Source organism: Salarias fasciatus, chromosome 9, assembly GCF_902148845.1.
Source record: "Salarias fasciatus chromosome 9, fSalaFa1.1, whole genome shotgun sequence".
Classification (NCBI taxonomy): domain Eukaryota; kingdom Metazoa; phylum Chordata; class Actinopteri; order Blenniiformes; family Blenniidae; genus Salarias; species Salarias fasciatus.
In genome coordinates this window covers 25095451-25119171 of record NC_043753.1, presented here as the reverse complement: position 1 = coordinate 25119171, position 23721 = coordinate 25095451, and the positions used below count along the sequence as shown (strand labels likewise).

Genomic DNA, 23721 nt, shown 5'->3' with positions numbered 1-23721 from the left:
TCGCCTCTCTCCGTTTCCAAGCCCGGGAGCTCCGTCGGCTGCAACAATATTGGTGTTGGCGAGGGGCTGCGGCCGGCGTTCCTCAGCCGTGTCCATTTACGCCCAGCATTTGCAAAGATATAAATATTCCCCGCGCTCGGCGGCGCTCCTGCCGCTTCCACCGAGGCGTTCTTTGGCCGTGGAGCCGAGGAGTGAAGGAGTGAAGCGCCGCCGGTTGCTCCTCCTGGACGAGCTATCGATGGGCGGCGTGTCGGGACCGGCTCATCGTCCCGCCGTACCCCCCCCCCGCCGCCGCCGCCGTCAGCCCTGCTGGCTCCAGCCGCTCCGTCTGCAGCTGGCGGACGTCCTGACGGGTTCCTGCAGCGTGCCTGACGTGCAGGCCTCTCCACTGTCTTCATTGTCTGATTCGGTCCGCAGGCTGCCAAACACGTGGACGCACTTATGGCTCACCGTGGGGTCCCTCCGCACCGGCCCCCTCCTCCCTCTGGTGAACAGCCCAAACATTCTGAAATCGGTCTTAAGTGGCCCTGAACTCGGCCCTGCGCTCCATTTATCCGTCCGTTTCAGTTCTGAGCCTAAATGCTTACAGACGCAAGCGGAGACGAGGAGCTCACGGGGTGAAGAAGGAAATGTCCTTATTCTCCAAGGAGAAGAGCAGATGAACCTGTGAAGACCACCCTCAGCAGTTCACTCATCCAGACCTGCCTTCACATTAAGAGCCCCGGCCGATGGAGTCCTTCCTTCACATTAAGAGCCCCGGCTGATGGAGTCCTTCCTTCACAGTAAGAGCCCCGGCTGATGGAGTCCTTCCTTCACATTAAGAGCCCCGGCTCGTGGCTCCGCCTCCAGTCAGGGTGCTAATGCAGACCAGCTCTCCTGTCTTTCACTCTCGTCTCCTTCCTGACTTTGAATAATCTGCTTTCTGCTTGAGCGCCAAGAGATGTGTGGTGAAGATTTAGCTCATCTGGAAAGTTCTGTCGACCAGCAGAGAGTGTGTCCCGTCTGGAAGGAGGTGTGTGTCTGCCGGCGGGCTGCTGGTTCACTGAGAGGCTTCCTGTTACCAGCTGCAGATCCGCGTCTCTCTGATTGGAGTGAATATACGGCGAGGGTGAAGCTGATGTTGTGACTCAGAAGGTTGGACAGTTTTCATATTCGGTGCCGGGAGCCGACGTACCAAACCACCGCGAGGCTTAATGAGTGTGAATTCTATTCATATATTTATTTAATACTTGGCCTTCTTGGTTTGTTTTAAGCCATTTTTCTCTGTTTTGAAAAGCTTAGAAATGATGAAACTTGATGAAAAAAACACCCAGAACGATGGATTGATTTATGGAGGATTTGAACTCCAAACGTAAAACTAGCATGGCGTTGTTAGCATAACTGGCAAAAACATGCTTTTAATGAAAGATGCAGTGAGTAGGAAGATAAAAAAAAATACCATTGAATTTATTTGACCTGCAGCCACCTCTGTTTGACCCCAAAGCTAATGTTAGCAGGACTGAGTTAGCATCGCTGCCAAAGATGTTTCAATGATAAAATGCAGCTGAAGTCAAACCCAATGAGGAGGAAGACGATAACAGCTGCACTGCTAGGAATCTGGGAGATGAGGGAAATAAATGTTTCCAACGGCTGACAAATAACAGAGCGAGGATGAAGAACTACAGTCCGAATGCAGCGCTAGCATAGCGCAGTAGCTGCTACTTCAACAAATGAATCTGAAGAAGAAAGTGAATGAATTTATATTCCGGCGATGAGGGAAACTATAAAACAACAGATTTGATGATAAACTAGCAGGCAGCCTGTTTGAGTCAAAATGTAGAATTAGCGTAGCATGGTAGCATCACTGCTAGAAATGCCTTTCTACCAGGTAATAAAGAGGAAGGATGACAGCAGAGCAGTAGTGGGCGTCGCTGCCCGATCGGCCGGCTGAGGAGGAGTGTTTGATGAGCCTCCTCTTCCTCACGTGCTCGCGCAGCCTGGCCGTGCTCGGAGGGACCGATGCCATCAGGTCTGTTGGTTTTAATTCAGGTAAACGGTTTGTGCGGTCCTGCCAAACCTTGTGTTACGGCGCTCTGCTGATTGTCCGGGCCCTCGGGGCTCGGCTGCGATGCCGTCATGTCTTCAGACCGGATTAGCATACGAGGTGTTTCTTTCCCCCCGTAACGTTTCCTCCTCGTCTCGCCTCTCCTGTCCTCCTCCGTGGTCCGTCTCTGGCGTCCAGCGCGGTGACCGGCTGCCGGATGTCGCCCTCCACTGCGTGCTCTCCTCGGGTCACGGCTAGACCTCTGGATGAAATCAGGAACACTTTAGGTCTCATTTACATTCTGCAGCGTTATCTGGAGCAGCAGATGAAAGCTTCCCGGCTGGAGATGGAGCGCAGGGCGTTTCCATATCTCCACCATCCTCATGCTGCTCCCTCTTTCAACTCTCCCCTGTCCTCCCTCGTCGTCCCACCGCCACCACCTCTACCGTCCGTCTGGCTCGCAGCCGCTCAGGTTGGTTCGCAAGGCAGCAGGACGGCGGCGTCCTCAGTGGAGGACGCAGACGTCAGATAAACAGCAAAGCTAGCGCCCAGATGATTAGTTAGCAGTAAGCTAACGTGGCGCTGTGGCCGAATGTTGGAGAACACGTGAAGGACAGGAAGCGTCTGTAAGTTCCTCCAAATGTCCTCAGCGTCTTAAACCACAGAGATGGTCCCTCTGCTGCCGGTCAGTCCGTCCTCCTGAGGACGCTCTGCACTGTGGAGGGTCTCCAGGTCTTCCTGCAGAGCTCCGCCCATCTGAATGTCTTTTCTTTGTTTTCTTTTCCCTCGAAGACGCAGACGCTCCTCAGACATGTCCCTCAGACTGTGTCTCACTAGGTAAACGCTGGCGGCCTGTCCTGTCTGTCTCAGTAGAAAACGTCTCTCAGTAGCTTCTAGAAGTCCAGACTCAAGGTCCACTTCCTGCTGTGTTCATGAACCGTGGCTCTGTTTTCTTCTAAAACCTGCGTCAGTTCAAACCTTTCTTCAACGTTTGACGCTTTAAAGCAGGAAGGTTGACCTTGAAGATGGACTGATTCATACTCTGTGTTGTTTTATTACGTTTTCCTTTTTAAGACTGTTGTGAGAATGAGACTGAGCCACTTCCTGTTTTTACTCTTGTCCTGATTTCTGGAGTTTTTTTAAGAAGACTTAATTCAAAGCAAAACCTGCAACTAGCAGGAGGGTTTAACCAGCTGGGATGGTGCTTGTAAACGAGATCGTGTGGCCAGTTTTAGATTACAACCCCGAGTGTAGTTCATGTTTGTCCCAAGAGGTTTTTCTTATTGAGGCCCTGTTCACACACCTCAACAGGTTCAGGTGAAAACAAGCGTCTGTCTACGCAGGTCTATAATCTGATGGACACGTTCATGAAAGCGCTTGCTCGGTGAACTCGACAAGCTTTACAGCACTGGCACATTCAGAGGAATTACAGTTTAAAGAACAGTAATGTTAAACCACAAGCTTCTAAACCTTTCAGATGTGATGTGTTTAGCTCAACAATTGCAGTTAATGTGTTTAAATATTTGGGTTCTCAGCATTCCAGGCGGAGAATAGTCAGCAGTGTGTGATGTATTTGAACGGCAGCGCCGAATCCTTCCTGAACAAACACGCTGGTCTGATACACATCGTTGGTATTGCAGAGTTTCTTTCCTGCCAGAGATATATAAATATCCATAAACCAGTGGAAAAAGTCATGAGAGCGACGCTGGTTTGAAAGGTTTTCCACTCCTTCAAAATCCAGTTTAACCTCAGCCGCTGATGGTTCTGCGCGATAGAGAATGTTTTAGAAAACACAAGATTGTTCATTGTTCTCTGACTGTGTGTGTGTGTGTGTGTGTGTGTGGTGTGTTGTGTCCGCATTGTGTATTTTCTGTACTTGTCCTCTGAGCTGCAGGTTTTAACTCTCTCCTTGTCTCTGTCGTTTCTCCTGCTCGTCTAAGACGACGTGGCCGTAGACTTCGGTAGGTTTCTTCTTCTTCTTCTTCTTCCCTCTCTTCATCCCTCCACTTGCTTTTTTGCGGACAGACCTTGTTTTTCTAACCGGGACTCATCTCCATCCCTCTGCTGCTCCGGCGCTCCCAGCTGAGGAGGTTGAAGGTACTGACTTCCTGTTGGGTAGCCCTTCCTGCAGCACCCGCTGTGATTGGTTCACCTCTCGTCTCTGCTCCCTGTGCTTCCGTTTCTGTGTTCCTCCTCCTCTCATGGCAGAGCTTATTGCTCCTAATCATCCATCACATCTGTAACCACATCTGCCGGACTCCCACATCGTACTAATGGGATAACAGACACCAGAGGTCCTCTGAGCCCAGCGCCGTCCCCGGGCGGGTCCAGCTGCTGCTCCAGGGCTCCTCGAGGCCCGGACACACCTGGGTCTCTCAGGTGACCCGGAGGGGCTTCTGTTTTCTCTCTGGATGAACGTGAAGGCTTCGAGCCTCAGAAAGACCAGGTTTTTCCAAAATGTTGCATTTGCAGCAGCAGAGGTGGCCTGGAGCCGGGTCGACAGGACCTCTTCATCCTCAAGGTCATTTTCTACCAGAGACTTCATCAGCTCACGCTGGCAAGTCCAGCTGGAAGGGGTCTGACTTCTCCTTAATGTTTAGACGTGTATTTCATTATGTCACAAACGTTCTCATTAGAATGTGTGATTTTCATTGAAGCTACAGTAGTTCGAAGTGTCTGGCAGACACACAAAGGGTAATTTGTCAGGCTGAAGAGAAGATGGATCTGTCAAAAAATAAATAATATAAAGTGTCACCGATAAAGTGCATCAGACATGACTCCATGAAGCTGAATTCATGTTTAGCAGTGAGAAGCTGTCAGATGAAAGTTAGAAGCTGCAGCTGGAACAGCGCCAGACACCAGAGCTGTGTGTGAAGCCAGAGTGTGTGTCCTCAGGAAACAGGAACTCCGACGGGAACAGAGAAGCTGGATTTCTCCGGCGGTGTGCTGTGAGGTCGAGTTTACAGTGGTGGAAGTTTGACTCCTTCAGAGAGTTTGGGAATGACTGTACAGAAAGGCTGAGTCACCAGCGTGACCTGATGACCCCTCCTGCCGGAGAGCAGAGTGAGCGCTGACCCCAGGTCAGTGGCTCCTGCTCGGCCGGAGACCCGCCGCTGGGAGAAGACCTGGTTCTCTGTCTCTCTGGTGTTTTTGTGAAGACCAGTCGATGCCTGCTGTGACTGATTCCTCTGAACATAGATGCTGTGATTTTCTTCTGGCTTCTGTTTCTTCGCTTCTCCAGACGACATTGACTATAGTAGTGGATTCCACCTGGGGAGGACTCTTCTTCTCTTCTCCTCTTCCTCTTCCTCCTCCTCGTCTCTGATAGACCCATCAGATCCGTCCTCTGCTCACCCTCTAACCAGTCCTCGTCCCGTTTTGTCCTTTTTCCCAGACAGAATGGAGCAGTGTTTTCCCTGTAGCGTGTTGGTGCTGCTGGTTTGAGTTTGGACCGGAGTGTGTGTGTGCCGTGGGCCGGGCACTACGGGGAGCTATTTCTGCCGGGTGCTGACAGCGGGAGCGCCCTGGCTCACGGCATCATGGGTCTGCAGCATGTAGTTATCCTGTTCTGCCTCTGCTGCTGGTCGGAGGACGTCTCTGAACGCTCCTGGAGGATTCGGGTTTCAGGAAGGGGCTTTGTTGTGGAGGTCCGGTTGATGTGGTTCTGGTCAGACTTAATGGCGATCGCCGTGGCCCGCTTCGCCTCGGCAGCCCTCTCCAGAGAGCTGCTTCCAGTTCCCTGTGTTGTCGAGAGAACCTCCTCCCATGGCGTTTCTATTACGGCTGTCATTTCCCTGACGGACCACGAGGCCCGGTCCTGCCGGGGGACCGCAGGCGGAACCGGCTGAGTCCGGGTCAGACCCGTCAGTCCCTCGGCCCGTCCTCATCTCCTCCTGTCTGTATTGAGACGTGAGATCAGGAGGTGAAGCGTGTCAGACCAGGGTCCCTTCCTCGCCAAACGCAGGCTTTGCCCTTGCAGTGACCCTTCCTCCTCGTCAGGTCGTTGACCCCAGGCTCTCCTCTTCCTCTCGGTACCCAAACACACTGCAGCGCCCCCCCCCCCATCAGCCCAGAACCAGGCTGAGCTGAAACGGGAGAGCCTCGGGAGGAGGAGGAGAAAGTACAGTGAGTTATAATACATCTTCTGTTGGATGTGGTTGTATGATTTAAAGTTGGCCCGTCCCGAAAAGTTTGAAATCCTAGAGCTTACAGATGCTTTTGCAATGCTACTGAGGTTGCACGGGGAGATGGAGGAGCGGCGGCGGCGCGGGGGGGGCGGTTTGTGTTCCCTTCATGCTCGACTCCGTGATGCAACGTCTGTAGCGTCTTCTGCCAGAAGCCGTCCTGGAGCTCGGCTTGGGGGCGAGCGGATTCCTGCGCTGCCTGAGTCCAGCACCTCCCCCCCCCCCCCCCCCCCCCCCCCTCCAGCAGCCATTACTGTCTTTATGAAACATTTGTGGAAAGATTTCTTGTCAGGATGAAGGGAGTGGACAGAAGGACAGACTTATGAATCAGTGAATGGGTGAACGAGTGGACAGACACTTGACGTCGCTGGGCCATGAAACGATAAAGAGATATATCCCAAAATAACTCGTCCTAGACAGACATATGAGACATGGTGGACAAAGGTTTCCGTTGACTGCATTCATCCATGTCTTGTTCGAGAATATGGACAGCCACTGGTAGAGAGAGCCGCCCTGCTCTGAGCCAATCACGTGTCTGGAACTGAGACAAGCAGAGTTAGCATCCAGCAGGAGCCGTTAGCCTCAACACGTCGTGACATCGTCGTCAGACCGTAGATAGAATATATATCTGTCTTATTCTGAGTCTCAGCCGCTTGTTGCCGCCGGCCCGGAATAGAGCGGCCGTTCGGGAAACCTCCCGATGGCCAGCCTGCCCCTGACTCTGACCCAGAATTGTGTTTATGGTAAAACTGTTGAGGAAAATTGTATATAGCCATTTTGAGAACATTTATTGAGAATTTTGGGCCGCATCACCCTGCTCTAGACAGACGAGTGAAAAGACAAAGTCAGACAGCTGCATGGAAAGATGGAGTGATAGATGGTCAGAGAGAGACGAATCAGATGGACAGATGGACGAACGACACTGCAGACTGATGGAGAGATGAACAGACGGAGGGAGAATAGAAGAACAGATCAATGAGCAGAGAGATGAGGACAGACCAGACGCAGGATGAAAACTTGAGTGGAGGACAGCTGGACTCACAGGTCCAGTTCACCAGCTGAGGCTTCAGCTGCAGGAAGACTTCAGGATTAGTCAGTTGTTGTTTTTCACCCGTCTGAACACTCTAATGGTTCCCCGTTTACTGAGCAACCCTGGATTCAGTCGGAGCAGGTCAGTCCTGAGTCTGGTTCATTCACTCAGTTAAAGATTGAGGAGAGACGTGATTCTCTGTCTCTTTGGAGCATCTTCTGTCCAGCATCAGGCTGATGAGACAAACAGGGATTCAACATTTAATATCAGCCTCGCTGGCTCTCAGAGACCATCTTTGGCCTGTTGGGAGGATTTTCAAGGACTCCAGTAGGAGTGTGTGTGTGTGTGAGTGTGTGTGTGTGCCAGCTCTTGAGGCATTAGGCATCGCTTGGAGAGCAGACGTTCTCGGCCCAGACAGCTGTGGGTTGAGACGGAGGGGAAAAACAAATGGCGTTTGACACAAATGGCCGTCTGAGCGCCGCCCCGCTCTGGAAGCCCGTAACACTGGGTTCACTTCCCCGAGGCCGGCGCCGTGGAGGCCGCTCCGGAGTGTGTTCTCCCAGAGAACGCTGGCAGAGCGGACCGCCGTGGAGAGGCTTCTCCGGCTGGCCCGCTCTGAAGGTCATCGTCTGACTCTCGCTTGCTCCCTCTACAGGTCGGTGTGGGTTCTGTACTCCGTCCTGAATGACTCAGCTGCTGCTGGAAAACTTCCGAGGCCCGAGGCAATCAAATATCCAAAGATCAAGCATGAAGCCCGCTTTATTACGGCGCGGTGATCATTTTAGCAGGTGGGAGCAGTGGAAGGACAGCCACCTCGCCGTTCTCACTAACTGCCCCCCTCCACGGCCCCCGGCCCTCAGCTCCCTCAAAACATTTTCCAGAAGGAGTCCTATTGTAACAGTGGGAAGCTCGGGGTCAAAGGGTGCAGGGTCCATTTGGAACCGTCCGGGTTCTCTGCTTTGGAGGCTTTTCAGTGGGTGTTCAGCTGGAGCAGTGCTGTCGTTCAGGACCAAACCACTTCAGCTTGTGTGTGGATCAACAGCTGCTGCAGCAGGATGCGCATCTGGACATGGACGCAAACGGGACTGAGATTATGTTTGTTTCCTCTTCATTATGCATTTCTTGACTGAGATTTGTTATTGAGGAATTTAAGCAGCGTTTGACCACATTTCTCTGACTGTAATTCAGGTTTTTCAGCTGTGACTCGCTCCAATACGAGTTTATTAAAACATAAAGCCACATACCATCTGGAACGCAAATGTTTTTGCATTTTTGATGGACGTGATTTGAAATCCAAACCGTACGGTACCTTGATTATCATCTTGGCTTCAGTTTCTTGGCTTCAGATAAAGAGAGAGAGAGAATGTGTCGGCGTGCTTTCAGAGTCCAACAACCAACTGACGACAAACCAGGAGCCGCGGTTCACCGTGTGGCGGTGTGGGAACCTGGACCCTGTAGGTCCGGAGAGAGGGGCCCCTGGTGGGAACCTGGACCCTGTAGGTCCGGAGAGAGGGGCCCCTGGTGGGAACCTGGACCCTGTAGGTCCGGAGAGAGGCCCCCCTGGTGGGAACCTGGACCCTGTAGGTCCGGAGAGAGGCCCCCCTGGTGGGAACCTGGACCCTGTAGGTCCGGAGAGAGGCCCCCCTGGTGGGAACCTGGACCCTGTAGGTCCGGAGAGAGGGGCCCCTGGTGGGAACCTGGACCCTGTAGGTCCGGAGAGAGGCCCCCCTGGTGGGAACCTGGACCCTGTAGGTCCGGAGAGAGGGGCCCCTGGTGGGAACCTGGACCCTGTAGGTCCGGAGAGAGGGGCCCCTGGTGGGAACCTGGACCCTGTAGGTCCGGAGAGAGGGGCCCCTGGTGGGAAGGCGGGCTCTGCCCGGTCGCTGTCGGGCCCTCGGCACCTCGGGGCCTCTCAGCAGGTGTTTTCTCGGTCAGGGTTTCCTCTTCGCCTCGTCGTGGTGGAAATGAGGTGTGATTGGACGGACCGGGTCGTTCCTCCTCTGCTCCGTGTGGTCGTCCTGCTGGAGGTGAGACGTCTGGACGCTGGTCTGGTTCTCAGACGTCTCGTCTTACAGACACCTCCAGTCGTCATGAGTCACCTCTTATTTTAGAGAACATTTCTCTCATTTTCTTTATTGCTTTTGGCAGTTTGTGATCAGAAAGTTTTCCAATTTGCCCTTTAGACACGATCGCACCAGAAAGTGGACAGGGAGGATTAAAGATGGCTGCAGACGTGTGCATGCTTCTGAAATGCATCAGATGATGGTACATCCAGGGAAAGCTGGTTGTTTGGGATCCATCCTCTGAACGTGATCTCTCACTTCAGAAGTTTATCGTTCTCACTTGAAAACTGTTTCTCGTGAGAAGATTCTGTTGAATTTAGGCTGATGTTATCAGAGATGCGGGTTGAAGGGCCGTCAGTAAGAATCCGTTTGGAAAAAACAATGAAGCAGAGTTTAGACTGAATGTTCCGTAATGAAGGAACACGGTCTCATTTACATCCAGCTGAAATCACAAGCTGCGGTTTAGTTGTGATGGTCAGAAGCTGGAACAAACAGCATGAAGCCCGAGTGTCCCGGAGTGTCCCCGAGTGTCCCGGAGTGTGTGGTCTTGTACGACCTGCAGGCCTCCAGTCTGTTGCGGGTCCAGGTCCAGAGCCCAGGCGGGCTTTGCCTCGGTAGAATGTGTTCTGTCAAACCTTTGACTTCAGTAAAGAAACGTAAACTCCAAACCCCGACGCACGCCGCCAGCCACCGCTAAGCTTTCCTTCCAAGGAAACTCAAAACACAATTAAAGTCAGCAAATTTGATTGTGGCCTCTCAAAGCCCCGAGCGGCGGGCCGGCCCCTCGCTGCCGCTCGCGTCCTCGGCTCTTTTCCGACCGGTGACCTTTCCGCTCGCGTCGTCTGTGACAAACACGCCGGCGTTCCAGCATAGCTGAGGCTTTCTTCTCCTGACAAGTGGGCCGGCTTCCTTCAGTCAAACAAGCCCTGAGTCAACCCCCGGTCCTGGACCAGGCTCAGTTCATCCCGGCCGTCAAATCCCCGCAGAGGACCAGACGGTGACTGAGAGCTGCTTCAGAAGACCGGCCCAGCGGCGGCGGGAAGATTGAGTCCTGACTCACGTCTGGCTGACTCGTTTCACGCTACACCGTCGAAGTATCAGTGTCAGAACAGAAACGCACAAAGCCGTAGAAAGAAGGAAGCGCTTTAGGAAGACCTGATCTTCCTCCAGCTGGATTTACAGACAGACAGCGACTTCAGTCCCTCAGGGAACTGCTCTTTCCATTTCCTCATCCTATTTCCAGGGTGCAGCCTCTTGAGGGAGCTGATGGGGGTCAAAGGTCATGCTCAGGGACCCACAGTGGTGGTGTGTGTGATTCCACCCTCTGAACTGAAGATCTGAAGCCTGCAAAGTGAATAATTGGGCCGTTTTCAGTTCAGAATTAAACTGAATTAAATTGCCAGTGTATGGGTCAAAGGTCAGACTCGGTGGAAAGGGTCGCCGGTTGGTGCTCCGTTGTCTCTGCAGGTAGTCCGGCTGTTGCCAGAGGGAATCTGACCGCGGTCGGCGTGTTGCAGTGAGCAGGAGCGGCTCTGTGAGCGCCGTGGCTTCGCTTCCTACCAGCAGCGCTCGCTGCACCTGCCTGGGGAGCGGCGCCCGGCCCGCCACGGCTTGACAGACAGAACCGATGACTTTCGCCGTGTTATTCAAAGCCTAATTAGCCGGTAGTGTGTTTACGGCGTGATAAACGAGGAGCCGGTGTGGCTTGTGGGGCCCCGAACCTCCAGCAGGATATCGCTGTCCCGCTCTCCGCCCCGCTGTTTATTGTAATGATGTCAACCCTGTGGATATTGGTTACAGCCTGATGTCTCTGCAGCAGAAATGCAGATGAGCGGGGCATGTTTTCCACTGTGTGGCGGGGGCGGGGCGGGGCGGGGGGGGGGGGGGGGGGGGGGGGGGGGGGGGGGCCTGCTGAATGAGTGGATTAACCACAAGAGAAATGGCACAGACTGTAGAAGCCTCAGAGCGGCCGCAGTGGAACAAAGTCTGCCCTCAATGTTCACTGTAACACTATATCCACTGCTCCGGCCGTGTGTGTGCGTGTGCGTGTGCGTGTGTGTGTGTGTGCGTGCGTTCAGCGCAGGTCCTCATTGGACAGCAGCTTGAATGAGAGGGTGGCATCAGGAGCTGTTCAGGCTGCGTTGTTCTGAACCACAGTTCTTTGATGTGACTGATTCGTCATTACATTAAAAAAGGATGAAAACAGGAATGACAGAAAGTGGGTGATTAGCAGCAGTGGAAGTTTCTGGGCCTGGAAATGTATTTTCCCCACTTTAAGTGTCTCATTCCAAAATCCATTCATATCTGGGTCAGAGGTCTGGAAACTCGTCTGTGTTTGACTGATTATTAAACTCTTTACAACATGGAATACATGAAAATATCTGTTAGTTTGTCATTTCTGACTCGTTCTTCCAGCTGGGAAGTGACAGCCAGAGACTGTTCTTAGATTATGAAAACAACCAGCTTCACTCTCACTTCTCTGAGTCCGTATGTTAATGAGTTTATAGTATTTTTGATGTTGCTGCAGTTTGACAGGTCAGGTTCGCCGACAAATTAAAATTTTTAGAATATTTGGTGAATGGACAGTCAACATCTGTAGTTTAGATGCAGAATACTGACAATGATGACAATAAACTAATGAATTTATGATGTGAGCAAATGAGAGAAAACTTCACTTATTATCTGGCTTTTATAAATAAAGGAGACTGTTTCCAGTTATTCTTAAATATATGCATCCAACGATAATCTCAATCGAGTGAAAAAAAAATCACTTAGCAGAGAACAAAAAAAACTCAAAAGAAATAAAAGGAAAAGGGAAACAATGGCATAGCCAATGATAATATTATTCCTTAATTTATTGGGGAAATATCCACAATTATTAAGCATCAGCTTTTTCGTTTTGAACTTTTTTTTTTTTTTTTTGCCTTTTGAACTGTCATTGATGTTTAACTCCAAAAAAAAAATCCTAAAAGCCCTTTTTAATGGTGGGTATTAAAGTTCTTCTTTTATTAAAGTAAATCTTATTTAGTCCCCGAATCCCGTTTTCCAGCCCAAATGTTCCTAAAACTGAAAGAGAATTCAGACGACGCCAGCGAGAGTAAGCAGAGCTGCGATCTTAGCCGTCCCCGGGTCCCGAGCTGCACCCACATCTGACATTAATACAAACGCAGAGTCCTCAAATCAGAGGTGGAGGTCTCCTCTCGATACTGCCTCGCTCCATCAGACCAGGACGGCCGTGCTCTCAGAGGACACGCTGTGCCGTAAACAAATGAGACGACGGCTGGCGTGAAGCGAGCGGCTGTTCGGCCCAACAGAACAAACACCAAACATCAGAACCTCCCAACCTGCTGCCCGCTGACAGCCGGGCCCCGACTCTCAGTCAGCTCCTCGTTCTGTCGCAGTAAATCACAGGAAAGGAACGTCTCGTTTCTTTGGCTCGTCAAAGCGCCAGGCCGATGTGAACAGAACCAGCTTGATTGGAATATAATTCAGGAGAAAAACTTCCAGTCATGTGCTGAAGGACAGGAGCCTCTCAGAGAGCTGAACGCCATGAGGCCTCAGCAGATGTAGAGCTGGAGATACGCAGGACTGGAGGGGAAGTCTGAAGTGTGCGAGTGTTGTCTGGATGGACGTCTGACCCCTCGGACATGTGCTGAGATGCTTCCAGAATCACCTGGGAGGGAGTGTGTGTGGCCTCACACAGGCTCTCTGAGCCGGGGTCCGGAGATTCACGTCTTCCTCTGTTGTTCTTTCCTCCCGACTTCCAGCCGGCTTCAGGAGGAGCTTCCGTCTGAGCCGGAGAGACAGGAAGACCAACAAGTCCATGTACGAGAGCAAGAAGAGCGAGATGTACGACACGGCCGACGTGCCCACGTACGAGGAGGTGACCGCCTACCGCCGGCCCAGCGGAGCCAAGCACCGCCTGGTGGTGCTCGTAGGTAAGGTCAGGAACCCAACGGTAGTGATCTTAGATAAGGTCAGGAACCGAACGGTGGTGCTCGTAGGTAAGGTCAGGAACCGAACGGTGGTGCTCGTAGGTAAGGTCAGGAACCGAACGGTAGTGATCTTAGATAAGGTCAGGAACCGAACGGTGGTGGTCATAGGTAAGGTCAGGAACCGAACGGTAGTGATCTTAGATAAGGTCAGGAACCGAACGGTGGTGCTCGTAGGTAAGGTCAGGAACCCAACGGTAGTGATCTTAGATAAGGTCAGGAACCGAACGGTGGTGCTTGTAGGTAAGGTCAGGCATTCACAAAGCTGTTTCCAGTGGCTTCAAGCAGTGTCGTCTTGTAAACAGGAAGCTTTCTGTTTATGTGTAAACGAGCTCCTAGTTTTCTTATTCACTCCAACATTTGAAGTTTTCTAAGTCACTGGACTGGGGGGAGGACGGGGGTCCTGGACGGTGTGGGAGCCAGCAGGTTTATGAGGAGGTGTTTGAGAGGGCTGATGTCCCTGCTTAGCTCTAACGTTATTAAAGCTGGCAGCGCAGCCGCGGCGCCTTTTATTAAAACTGTTCACCTCCCGGCACTTTGACGCGTCGCAGGAATGAGATCAGCTTTGCTGTGCTGGAACAAAACTGCCTTCTTTTCGAGTCATGAGAGAAATACTATTACCAAAACATCCAATCTTTTTCCTGATTTCCCACTTTGCTCCTGGTTTTTGTGTCCTCTAGTTCAGGACCATTTGTGTAGGGGCAGTGTGAGAGTTTGAGTCCTGTTAACAGGAAGTTACCATTTCTGCTTGAATGACTGCTTTCCTCTGTCGGATTTACACATATAGTGTTTGTAGATCAGTTTAATGAAATCAGTCTTCATGTCGTTCATGGTTTTGCACAGTGTTTCACACTGTGGTCTGATTAGCCTGTCCTCTGTGTTGATAAGAAAGAAATGCGTTTTAGTTTTATGAAGGCAAAAGAATAAAATAGAATAGTCTCATCCTCACTACAAGAGAGTTTGATTTTCACAATCCAGTAAATGTTTCCAGCAATTTTTTTACAAAAGGATGTGTTAAGGAACAGCTAATCATTCTTGCGTTTTAGTTTTGGAAAAGTTTCATGTTTACACAGCGACGTGTTGAAAACGACGTCTGTTAACATGGAAACGGATGAAAAAGGTGGAGTTGGTCTGTTGATGGTTTTTGTAATAAAACCAGGACAAACGATCAAGTTGGACTGTTTTTACAGTGGCTGTCAACTCTAAAACCATCAAGTCCAGGAGAATCTGGACTGGAACCAGGACCAGGAGGATCTGGACTGGGAGTCATGACGCTCAGGAGGAAAACATTGTTTTAAATAGTTCACCTTTTGCCGTGAGTGGATTGGACTCCCCCACAGGCCGGTGGTCCTCCAGCAGGCCACGGCCCCCCACAGGCCGGTGGTCCTTCAGCAGGCCAGGGCCCCCCACAGGCCGGTGGTCCTCCAGCAGGCCAGGGCCCCCCACAGGCCGGTGATCCTCCAGCAGGCCACGGCCCCCCACAGGCCGGTGGTCCTCCAGCAGGCCAGGGCCCCCCACAGGCCGGTGGTCCTCCAGCAGGCCACGGCCCCCCACAGGCCGGTGGTCCTCCAGCAGGCCACGGCCCCCCACAGGCCGGTGGTCCTCCAGCAGGCCACGGCCCCCCAAAGGCCGGTGGTCCTCCAGCAGGCCAGGGCCCCCCACAGGCCGGTGGTCCTTCAGCAGGCCAGGGCCCCCCACAGGCCGGTGGTCCTCCAGCAGGCCACGGCCCCCCAAAGGCCGGTGGTCCTCCAGCAGGCCAGGGCCCCCCAAAGGCCGGTGGTCCTCCAGCAGGCCAGGGCCCCCCACAGGCCGGTGGTCCTCCAGCAGTTGGGACTCTCTGGTCTCACTGCTCCCCTCAGTTCTTTTTGTGCTGTCAAACCTGGCCATATAGCAACGCCAGATTTTGTGAAGTCGTCGCCTTCCTGCACGGTGACACATCTTAGAAATGAGTCCAGCGTTCCAGCACCCCCACCCTGGAGGAGAGGTGTTACCTGGAGGAGGGGGGTTACCTGGAGGAGAGGTGTTACCTGGAGGAGAGGTGTTACCTGGAGGAGGGGGGTTACCTGGAGGAGAGGTGTTACCTGGAGGAGGGGGGTTACCTGGAGGAGAGGTGTTACCTGGAGGAGGGGGGTTACCTGGAGGAGGAGGGGGTGTTACCTGGAGGAGGAGGTGTTACCTGGAGGAGCAGGTGTTACCTGGAGGAGGAGGGGGGGGGGGGTTACCTGGAGGAGGGGTATTACCTGGAGGAGGGGTGTTACCTGGAGGAGGGGGGTTACCTGGAGGAGGGGGCTTACCTGGAGGAGGGGTGTTACCTGGAGGAGGAGGGGGTGTTACCTGCACTCAAAAAAATGAAACATTGACTTTAATTAAATTTATTTTGTCAACAGGTTCCACGAAAACGAATTATGTTACTTAAAAACAAAAAAGTTAACTTCATGTAACTTAATGAACTTGTATTAACTGAACACAATGTGAATTGACCCAACTAGATGAAATTATTTCTGTTCAACAAAATATATTTAAGTTGATCTACTCAAATACAGTTGTTATATGGACATAAATAATATATTTTCAGGCAACACATTTAACATTTGTCCTTTAAATGTATGTTTTATTCATAGAAGTAAAATAATACATTTAATTTCGATTTATCAAAAATAGGTTTTCGTCCAATTTATTTTATACTAATTAGTATGACCTAATTATAGTTTGTCAACAGGTTCCACACAAATGAAATTCGTACACCCAACGTATCATTTGTTATTTCCTTTATTCACCAGTATTTATTTGACATTTTGTTGTCACGTTGTCCAAAGTAAAACCCCGCGCAGCACGCTTCACCACAAACAGCTGTAAACTGCTTTCATGCAGTCTGACACAACAAGCATGGAGTTCTCTGCTTTTTGTGTAACAGCATATTTTAACCATAACACACACATGCTGCTGTCAAATTTCACTTTAACATTGTTGAGGGAAAACCCTGAAATGAAATGTATATTAACTAACAGGTCAACTTGTGTTGCAGCATTGTTGCCCAACATAAACGGTTCTGAACCATCTTGATGCAGCAGAAACAAATGAAACCTCCAACAAAACATCCCTGGTTTGTCACATGATTGTAAGACAACAGAACAAGCTTGTAGTTCTCAATTTTTTCCCAAACAGCATGATAGTCAAACTACAACAACAAATGTGCTGTTGTCAATCCTTAATTTAACAGTGTGGAGGAAAACAACTGCTATTAGCATTTTTAAAAACATGTCAGCTCATGCAGTAGCTACTGTAAGAAGTTCTTAACTGGTGATGAAATTACTTCAACATTAAGAATTTCAGCTAGAAGATTTGCTTTTTCTATTTTTGCAAAAAATAAACATAATAATACTTCCAAGGATTTTTAAAAGTGTGGGAACCCCGCTCCACTATCATTTTTGACTTATGGAAGCAGTTTCCCAAAACTTCTCCAAATGTTTGTTCATTTTTCTGAAGTGACTTTTTTTTCCTCCATTTTCCAACAGATCATTTTATTCACAATCAGCATCCAAATCAATTGTTGATACAGTTTGTTCTTGAGCATCTGTACCTTGGCTGAGAGTTTGCCAGCATCGAGCTGAAGGAAGAGCTTCTGAAGTACCTCAAAGAATGTCTTCACTTCCTCAGGATAACTGCAGTTCAGTGCATGTATTCCACCCATTAAGAGTGCACATGCAGAGGCGACGTCTCCCAGGTCATGCAGAACTTCAACACCCTCGATCACAATTCCAACCTCAGCAGGAGGAGTGGTGGCATCACCTCCCTCCACTTTGATGGTGTAGATGCCAAGGGTAAGCTGCTCCAGCTTCCTCTGTGCAGCAGTGCCATCAGAATCCTCTATAAGGAGAAAAAAAAGGACAACCAATTTATAAAATCACAGGTTTTGTAGAATCTCAAAGTAACTCTTAAACCTTAGGCTTCCTCCCAATGAAAATCACATATTTCAAAAAGCACTATTTGTGTAAAACAAAGCAACCTTGAGTGATTTTTACCAAAATGTTAGAGAATGAATTTGTCAGTTGAGTTTTTTCATCTAATATATCTCTCGAGCTGGCTGTTCTTACAACAGAATGGAGCACTAACAAAGTCACACCCAGGGCATCATCGAACCGCAAACACCCCCACAGAAGTTAAAATAGAAACTGATTTATTACAGGTTACACATTACACTCAACTATTAAAATTACCAAGCAGGTATTCGTCGAAGAGGATGTCTGGGTCTTCATTCAAGTGCTGCAACGATGCACTCCCTCCTCTTTTCAACAGTTTCATTCTAAAGACAGGGGGAAAAAAAAATTATGACTGTTAACTTAACAAAACTGAGTAGACATCATCAGGTTAGATTTTCATATTCTTCACTCCCGCTAGCAGACACACTGTACCTGTGTGATTGGGAGCAAAATCCTGCTGCTATTAGTTCCTGCAGAGCCTCCTTTCTCCTGGAACACTGATCAGCTGGGCAGTATGTTGGAACTCTGACACAAGGGGACAAGGAGTGATCCTCACTAATTCCGCTTCCACCTGAAAACATAATGTCCAATTATAATCATTTTTGGTACCCATTGAAACATTTAAAGGGGAAATACTCTCACAAGAATATATAAAAACTGGCTGTGCAAAGCCACAAATTTTAAACTCAATTTGCAAAACAGTTTTAAAAAAAGTAAAGTCTGACTGTTAACCTACCACAGGCGAGCTCAGCAGTGCCATCTGCACCACAGCGATGAGAGAGGAAACAGCGAACACACCCAGGATCTGAAATTCATCATGGTAACAGGAGTCAGAAAGTATTGCAGCCCATTATTTATTTTAAAGAGAAGAGAATCTAAACAATAAATACATAATCAAAACAAGAGTAAGAGAATTAATCAGTCACCTGATAAATGTTTCTTAAAATAGAAATACTGGCAACTCAATTCACAGTAATTAAAGCACCTTTTTTGATCACACCTGTTATGTGTGCTGGGCGATGGGCCGGCAGGAAGGAGGAGGAATCAGGACTCACTCTCTAACCAGCACCTGAAATGTTGCAACATGAATACAAAAGAAAAAAAAACCAAAACATGAACATATATGCTTCCTTTCATGTCAGTCTTCACCATGACCGACATCCATTCAACCCAAGTTAAAAACAAAAAACCAGGGTAATATTTTAAAGTGTACACAAACATGTAAAGCAAAATGTCAACTTGATCACAGAGTGGATCAGCCCTGCCAGACTGCTTAGAAATGCCATGCAGTCCACAGCTTACCACCACAGGTCCACAAACTGGCTGCTCTCTCATGTGTTTTTTTCTGGGTTAAATGCAGCTACACGGCTTCAATTAATTCATTCTTCTTTGAAAGAATATGAACAAACTTCTTATGGCAAAAGATCCACTGACTTTCTATATGAAGCATAGTACAACATCAGAAAGCATGATCACATCACAGCTGGGTCTTAAATCACAAATTCACAGCAAATACAACTCTGATGTGGGAAACTCCACTGACTGAGTGAATGAACAGTCCACGCATATTGTTTTTTGCTATTATGTTCACTTTAGTTGGTGCCCGATTTCTGCAGCTGAACTCAAAATGAAATTCACACCAATGGTGAACTGTGATAACAGCCACTTCTAATCTTCAAGGACAGCTCAACATTTCAGGAAAACAATATGTCATGTGTCACACTAAGAATAAGTCTAAAACACCTGATCAAAGCATTTTAGAAATCAAGTAAACCAGAATAACAACGTGAGTTAACATTCAAAGTAATTATACTTACATATAACCAGTCACGTCTTCAAATATGAGTAGGATGAAGAGCAGCCTTAAGTTGTATCCTTCACCTGTAAATGCGAGAGGGCCCGATTAGTATTAACTCTTCAATGAGAGGAAAAACAACCACATTCCATTTTGTAATTTATAACACTAAACTTAAAAAGGTAGAGTATGGAGGGTGTTTTTTGCCCTCAAATAAATGATACTTGCAGAAAAGTCGGTGGGCCACCAGCCCCAGCAGTTGTCTGGATGTTAACAAGTGCTCTCACCTCTCTGTCAGCAGCAGGTCTGCAAAGAAAAAGAAATGGTCTGAGTGAAGTTCTGGAGCCGCAGACCGATTCACAGCCATCAGGCCCCGCAAGGCGGCCAACATGAACAGGCCCTGACAGGCTGCAGAGGCGCTGTCATGAGCTAGCTTGGTGCTAACTTCAGCTGGCGGTAGCGGTTAGCCTCCGCCGCAGACGCGCTTCTCAAATCAACTGGTACCGCTGGTGCTTTACTAGCTAACCTACGCAAACTCTCACTCCCCCTCCCCCCGAAGTCCTTCACCGACAAATTACTGCTCTCTGAAACACAAATACTTCGGAAGTATATGCAATGTGTTATCATAAATATACAATCAAGTTATGCTCAATATGAAAATACTATAATAGGTATGGATAAAAAAATCCTCCGACCTCTCTCAGGTTAGCAGACGAAGACAACGTTTCCAATTCCAACTTCACCGCCAAAACTATGGAGGCTGACGGCGTCCGTTTGCGCATGCGTACTGTGAAGCGTTTGAATCTTCTTCATACTGCCCCCTTCTGGGTGTAATAAGTATTTCAATCATGATTTGCTTAAATTAAATGATTTGAGATGAACCAACACATAATTATTTTGTGAAAATAACGAAAGACATAATTACATGGACTTTATGAGAAAAAAATATTTCAGCCTAACAAAGACATGTATTTTAAGTAAACTGAACATAGAAAAATTATATACAGTGCACAACCCACCCTATTCACTTTTTTGAGTGTGGAGGAGCAGGTGTTACCTGGAGGAGGAGGAGGGGGGGTTACCTGGAGGAGGGGGTGTTACCTGGAGGAGGGGTATTACCTGGAGGAGGGGTGTTACCTGGAGGAGGGGGGTTACCTGGAGGAGGGGGCTTACCTGGAGGAGGGGGTGTTACCTGGAGGAGGGGTATTACCTGGAGGAGGGGTGTTACCTGGAGGAGGGGGTGTTACCTGGAGGAGGGGTATTACCTGGAGGAGGGGTGTTACCTGGAGGAGGGGTATTACCTGGAGGAGGGGTGTTACCTGGAGGAGGGGTATTACCTGGAGGAGGGGTGTTACCTGGAGGAGGGGGGTTAGCTGGAGGAGCAGGTGTTATGAAGCCCTACAAAGATCCTGAAGTGAGTTCAGCAGCTCTCGGTTCTGCTTGTGGCTGCACGGCGAGCGTTGCCAGTGAATGGTGGAGCGGTCCGTTACAGTCAGGTGCAGAACCAGAGACTCCAGTCCCGCTCCGTGAGGAGGCTTTTCCACGTCGGGCCGTTCTAGGTTTGTTACTTGTAACAAAAAATGACGAGAATGTCCCGAACACAGACGGAACAAAACATTCTCCTGAGTTTCAGCCTGATTGTTTCTGATATTTCCATCCATGGAGGTAAGAGGCTGGCTGGAGCACGGCCGGAGGACTCAGACATCTGTTTCAGTCTTCAGCTCTTCGTCTTCGCTGGTCCAGCAGCAGCCTCTCTGACACAGTCATGAAGTTTACCTAGAAATGAACACCGCTGGCAGCCAGCGCAGAAAACTCCACGGTTCTCCCTCCCTCCTTCCCTCTCTCTCGCCCCCCTCCACCCTGATGGTCCAGACCTGGGTTCAGTTAGACCCCCCCCCCCCCCCCCCCCCCCCCAGGTCCTTCATCGGGGCTCCTGTTAATCATCTTCCTCTCACGGTGGATGCTGAGCGTCTCCCTGCTGTCATCGTCCAGCGGAGGACAACCTGTGGACAATATCAGGCATAACGAAGCAGAGGGCCGGGGAAAGTTCTGCTTTATGTCCCCCACCCCCACCCCCGCCCCCCTCTCTCCCTCTTCCTCTCCCTGGAACCGCTTGATTTTTCTTTTTCGGAGAATTTTCTCTCCAACAAACGTTTCTGTCTAACCGCTCCGTCTTTTGGTTTTTCTCTTTGGAGGTGAAGCCCTTGTGAATACGAGGACATGTGCCACTAATAATATCTGCTCTTAATATTATTCTAAAAGGTCCAATATGTAATAATTATAACTGAAGTTGCAGCAGTCGTCCAGAGAAACGCAGCCTGCCTGGGTTTTCACCAGAAATGATCAAATCGCTGTATTGATCAGACCTTCTGTTGCAGTGATTTTCATTCATTGAAATCTTTCTTCTGATTGGCCAGCACAATAGTGTAATTTGACGCCAGCATCGACCCCTCCCGGCTGCAGTGTTGGGCGTGTGTTATCAGAATGTAAAGCCCAGCTGGTTCGTCTTTGGCGTTGGGGCTCAGATCTTTGGACTCGATCAGCGATGGCTCGTCTTGCAGGAGAAGCTGAAAGTGATCTGCCTCTGTGGAGATGGAGGGATTAGAGAGAGGTGAAGGCCGCTTGGCGCTGGAGGCCCGACTCCTGCCCCACATCATTTCCGTCTCTCCATCCGCTCCACGCGGTATCGCTCATCTCCCGCCTGTCCTCTCTGGGGGGGTGATGGGGGGGGGGGGGGGGGGGGGTGTGAGGGGGGCAGTGCCCACTGGGTGACCCACTGCCCGCCGTCTGAGATCCTCTTCAAAGACGCATCAAGATGCTTATCTGGGCTCTCGAAGGTCTCAACCGAGACGGCCAATGAAAATATAGTTTTAAAATCCTGCATGCATAGTTTGAGCAAACCGCCGATGGTTTTGATAGAAATGTGATTATTTAGCCTGACAGAACGCTGCGTTGATTTCCACATTTCCATGTAACCCGACCCATCGATGCGAGCGGCGAGGATTTGACGGATTGAAGGTTCTTCGTTTGGGGTTTAACCCTGAACACATGTCAGATGCGCCCTGGTCTCGCCGGGTGCTGATCTGCGGGAGGCTGATATATTTTTAGAGAGGTGGGAGTCTGTAATAAGGCTGCTGAAAATCTGCATTGTAAATGAGGTGTGTGTGGTTTCCACGCCGTCGCTCCGCCTGCTGCGGACGCACTGGAAGTTTCTGCGCCTGTTCTCCACGTGAGGCGGATCTGGAGGCCCTGGGCCGGAGAACTTCCCCGTTTGGCCTGAAATCAGAGCTTCTGTAACGAGTCTGACCAGGTTGACGGCAGTCAGAGAGAGAGAGAGAGAGCGAGAGAGGAGCACGGTGCCAGTAGGAGGCCGCTCCGCTCCGCAGCTTTCCAGGGTTTCTGTTTGACTTTATTGTGGCCGTTGTGTTTGAGGCATTGTTAAAACAAACAATGGACAAAGAGGTGGCGAGCGTTCAGGTGAGGCGGGAAGGCCGGGGGCCACGGGATGGCCGGGGGCCGCGGGGCGCCGCTGCCGCTCGTAAACCGGCCCGCCGGGCCCCGTTTGGCCGGCGGTGCCACAGCCGGAGTCCGCTCTGATCAGCCGGCCGCTGGAGTCGGCGGCGGCGAGCGAGACGGTGACGCACAAGGTGCAGATGATTTTACGGGCGTGCCGACGTGCGGCCGTAAGTCACGCCGAGGTGAACGAGGTCCGTCCGGCCGGGGTCCGGGTCCTGCTGAGAGGAGCGTGTGCAGCGCTGCGATCCGGCTCATAAAAGCCGTGCTGCTGCCGCGCTCCGCCACGCTCCGCCACGCTCTGCCACCTCCAGCACCTACAACAACACCCGCCCGACCGCCCGCCTCCACCCCGCCTCCACCCCGGCCCCGCCGCCGCTGAAGCACCCGGGATGGAGTCTGCTTCCTGGCTCTAATAAATCAGAGCAGCCTGCAGTTCTGAGAAACTCAGATTGATGGCGGTGACCAGCAGGTACCCCCCCCCCCCCCCGCCTTTATTCCTCTGAATCCACAGAGCAAACAGCTTCCATCACTTCCTGCGTGGGTTTGCACCTTGTTGTGTGAGGATCCAGCAGCAGCCTGAGAGGAAACAAGCCCCCCCCCCCCCCCCCCCCCGGCCCGGAGCACAGCGCTGACTGAACTCATTGTCCGTTTGTTTGAGAGCGGCGGCCTGCTAAACGCATCTGCCTGGAGGAACGACTTTTCCAACAGGAGGTTTGGATGCGACTCCAGCGCCTGCCTAAAACGTCAGGCACGCGAGGAATCTGCGAGGCCGGAGCATCGGGCCATGTCTGCCTCCGTCCGCACGCCGCCGCGCTGCGGCGTCCGGCCGCTCGCGGCTCTGCAGCCAGCGCCGAGAGGCTGATGCCCGTCGACAGTTCAGCATGACGTAGCTCCCCGCTAACAGAGAGAAAAACACTGGAAAAAGGCTTTCAGGGGCGAAGAGGAGACCAGAAGAAATCTGAACTGAAAAACAGTCTCAGTGGAATATCATAGTATCAAAACTAACAGTAACTTATTTAGATATTTTTGTTACTCCAGGTAAAAATGTTTAAAAAATGTCTTTATTTACAGCATATCACAGCTAGTAAAGTAAAGTAACTGCAGTAAAAATCAGAAAGGAAGCTCTCATAGTGAAGAA

General features: G+C 50.4%; 1 protein-coding gene and 1 long non-coding RNA gene across 2 annotated transcripts in view; one reads left to right on the top strand and one right to left on the bottom strand.

Annotated features, from left to right (window-relative positions):
- The first annotated feature begins 748 nt into the window (after positions 1-748).
- Positions 749-23721, top strand: part of LOC115394549 (MAGUK p55 subfamily member 7-like) — a 37553-nt gene continuing 14580 nt past the window's right edge. The window contains exons 1-2 of the mRNA XM_030099893.1: positions 749-782; positions 13068-13238. Coding sequence (XP_029955753.1) covers positions 764-782; positions 13068-13238 — 190 coding nt within the window. The 5' untranslated portion in view covers positions 749-763. The remainder of the gene's footprint in view (positions 783-13067; positions 13239-23721) is intronic.
- Positions 16693-17844, bottom strand: LOC115394552 (uncharacterized). Its single transcript, XR_003932112.1, has 3 exons — positions 17705-17844; positions 17510-17595; positions 16693-17159 (listed from the first exon to the last, which is right to left on the bottom strand). It is a non-coding gene; the product is annotated as an uncharacterized LOC115394552 (long non-coding RNA).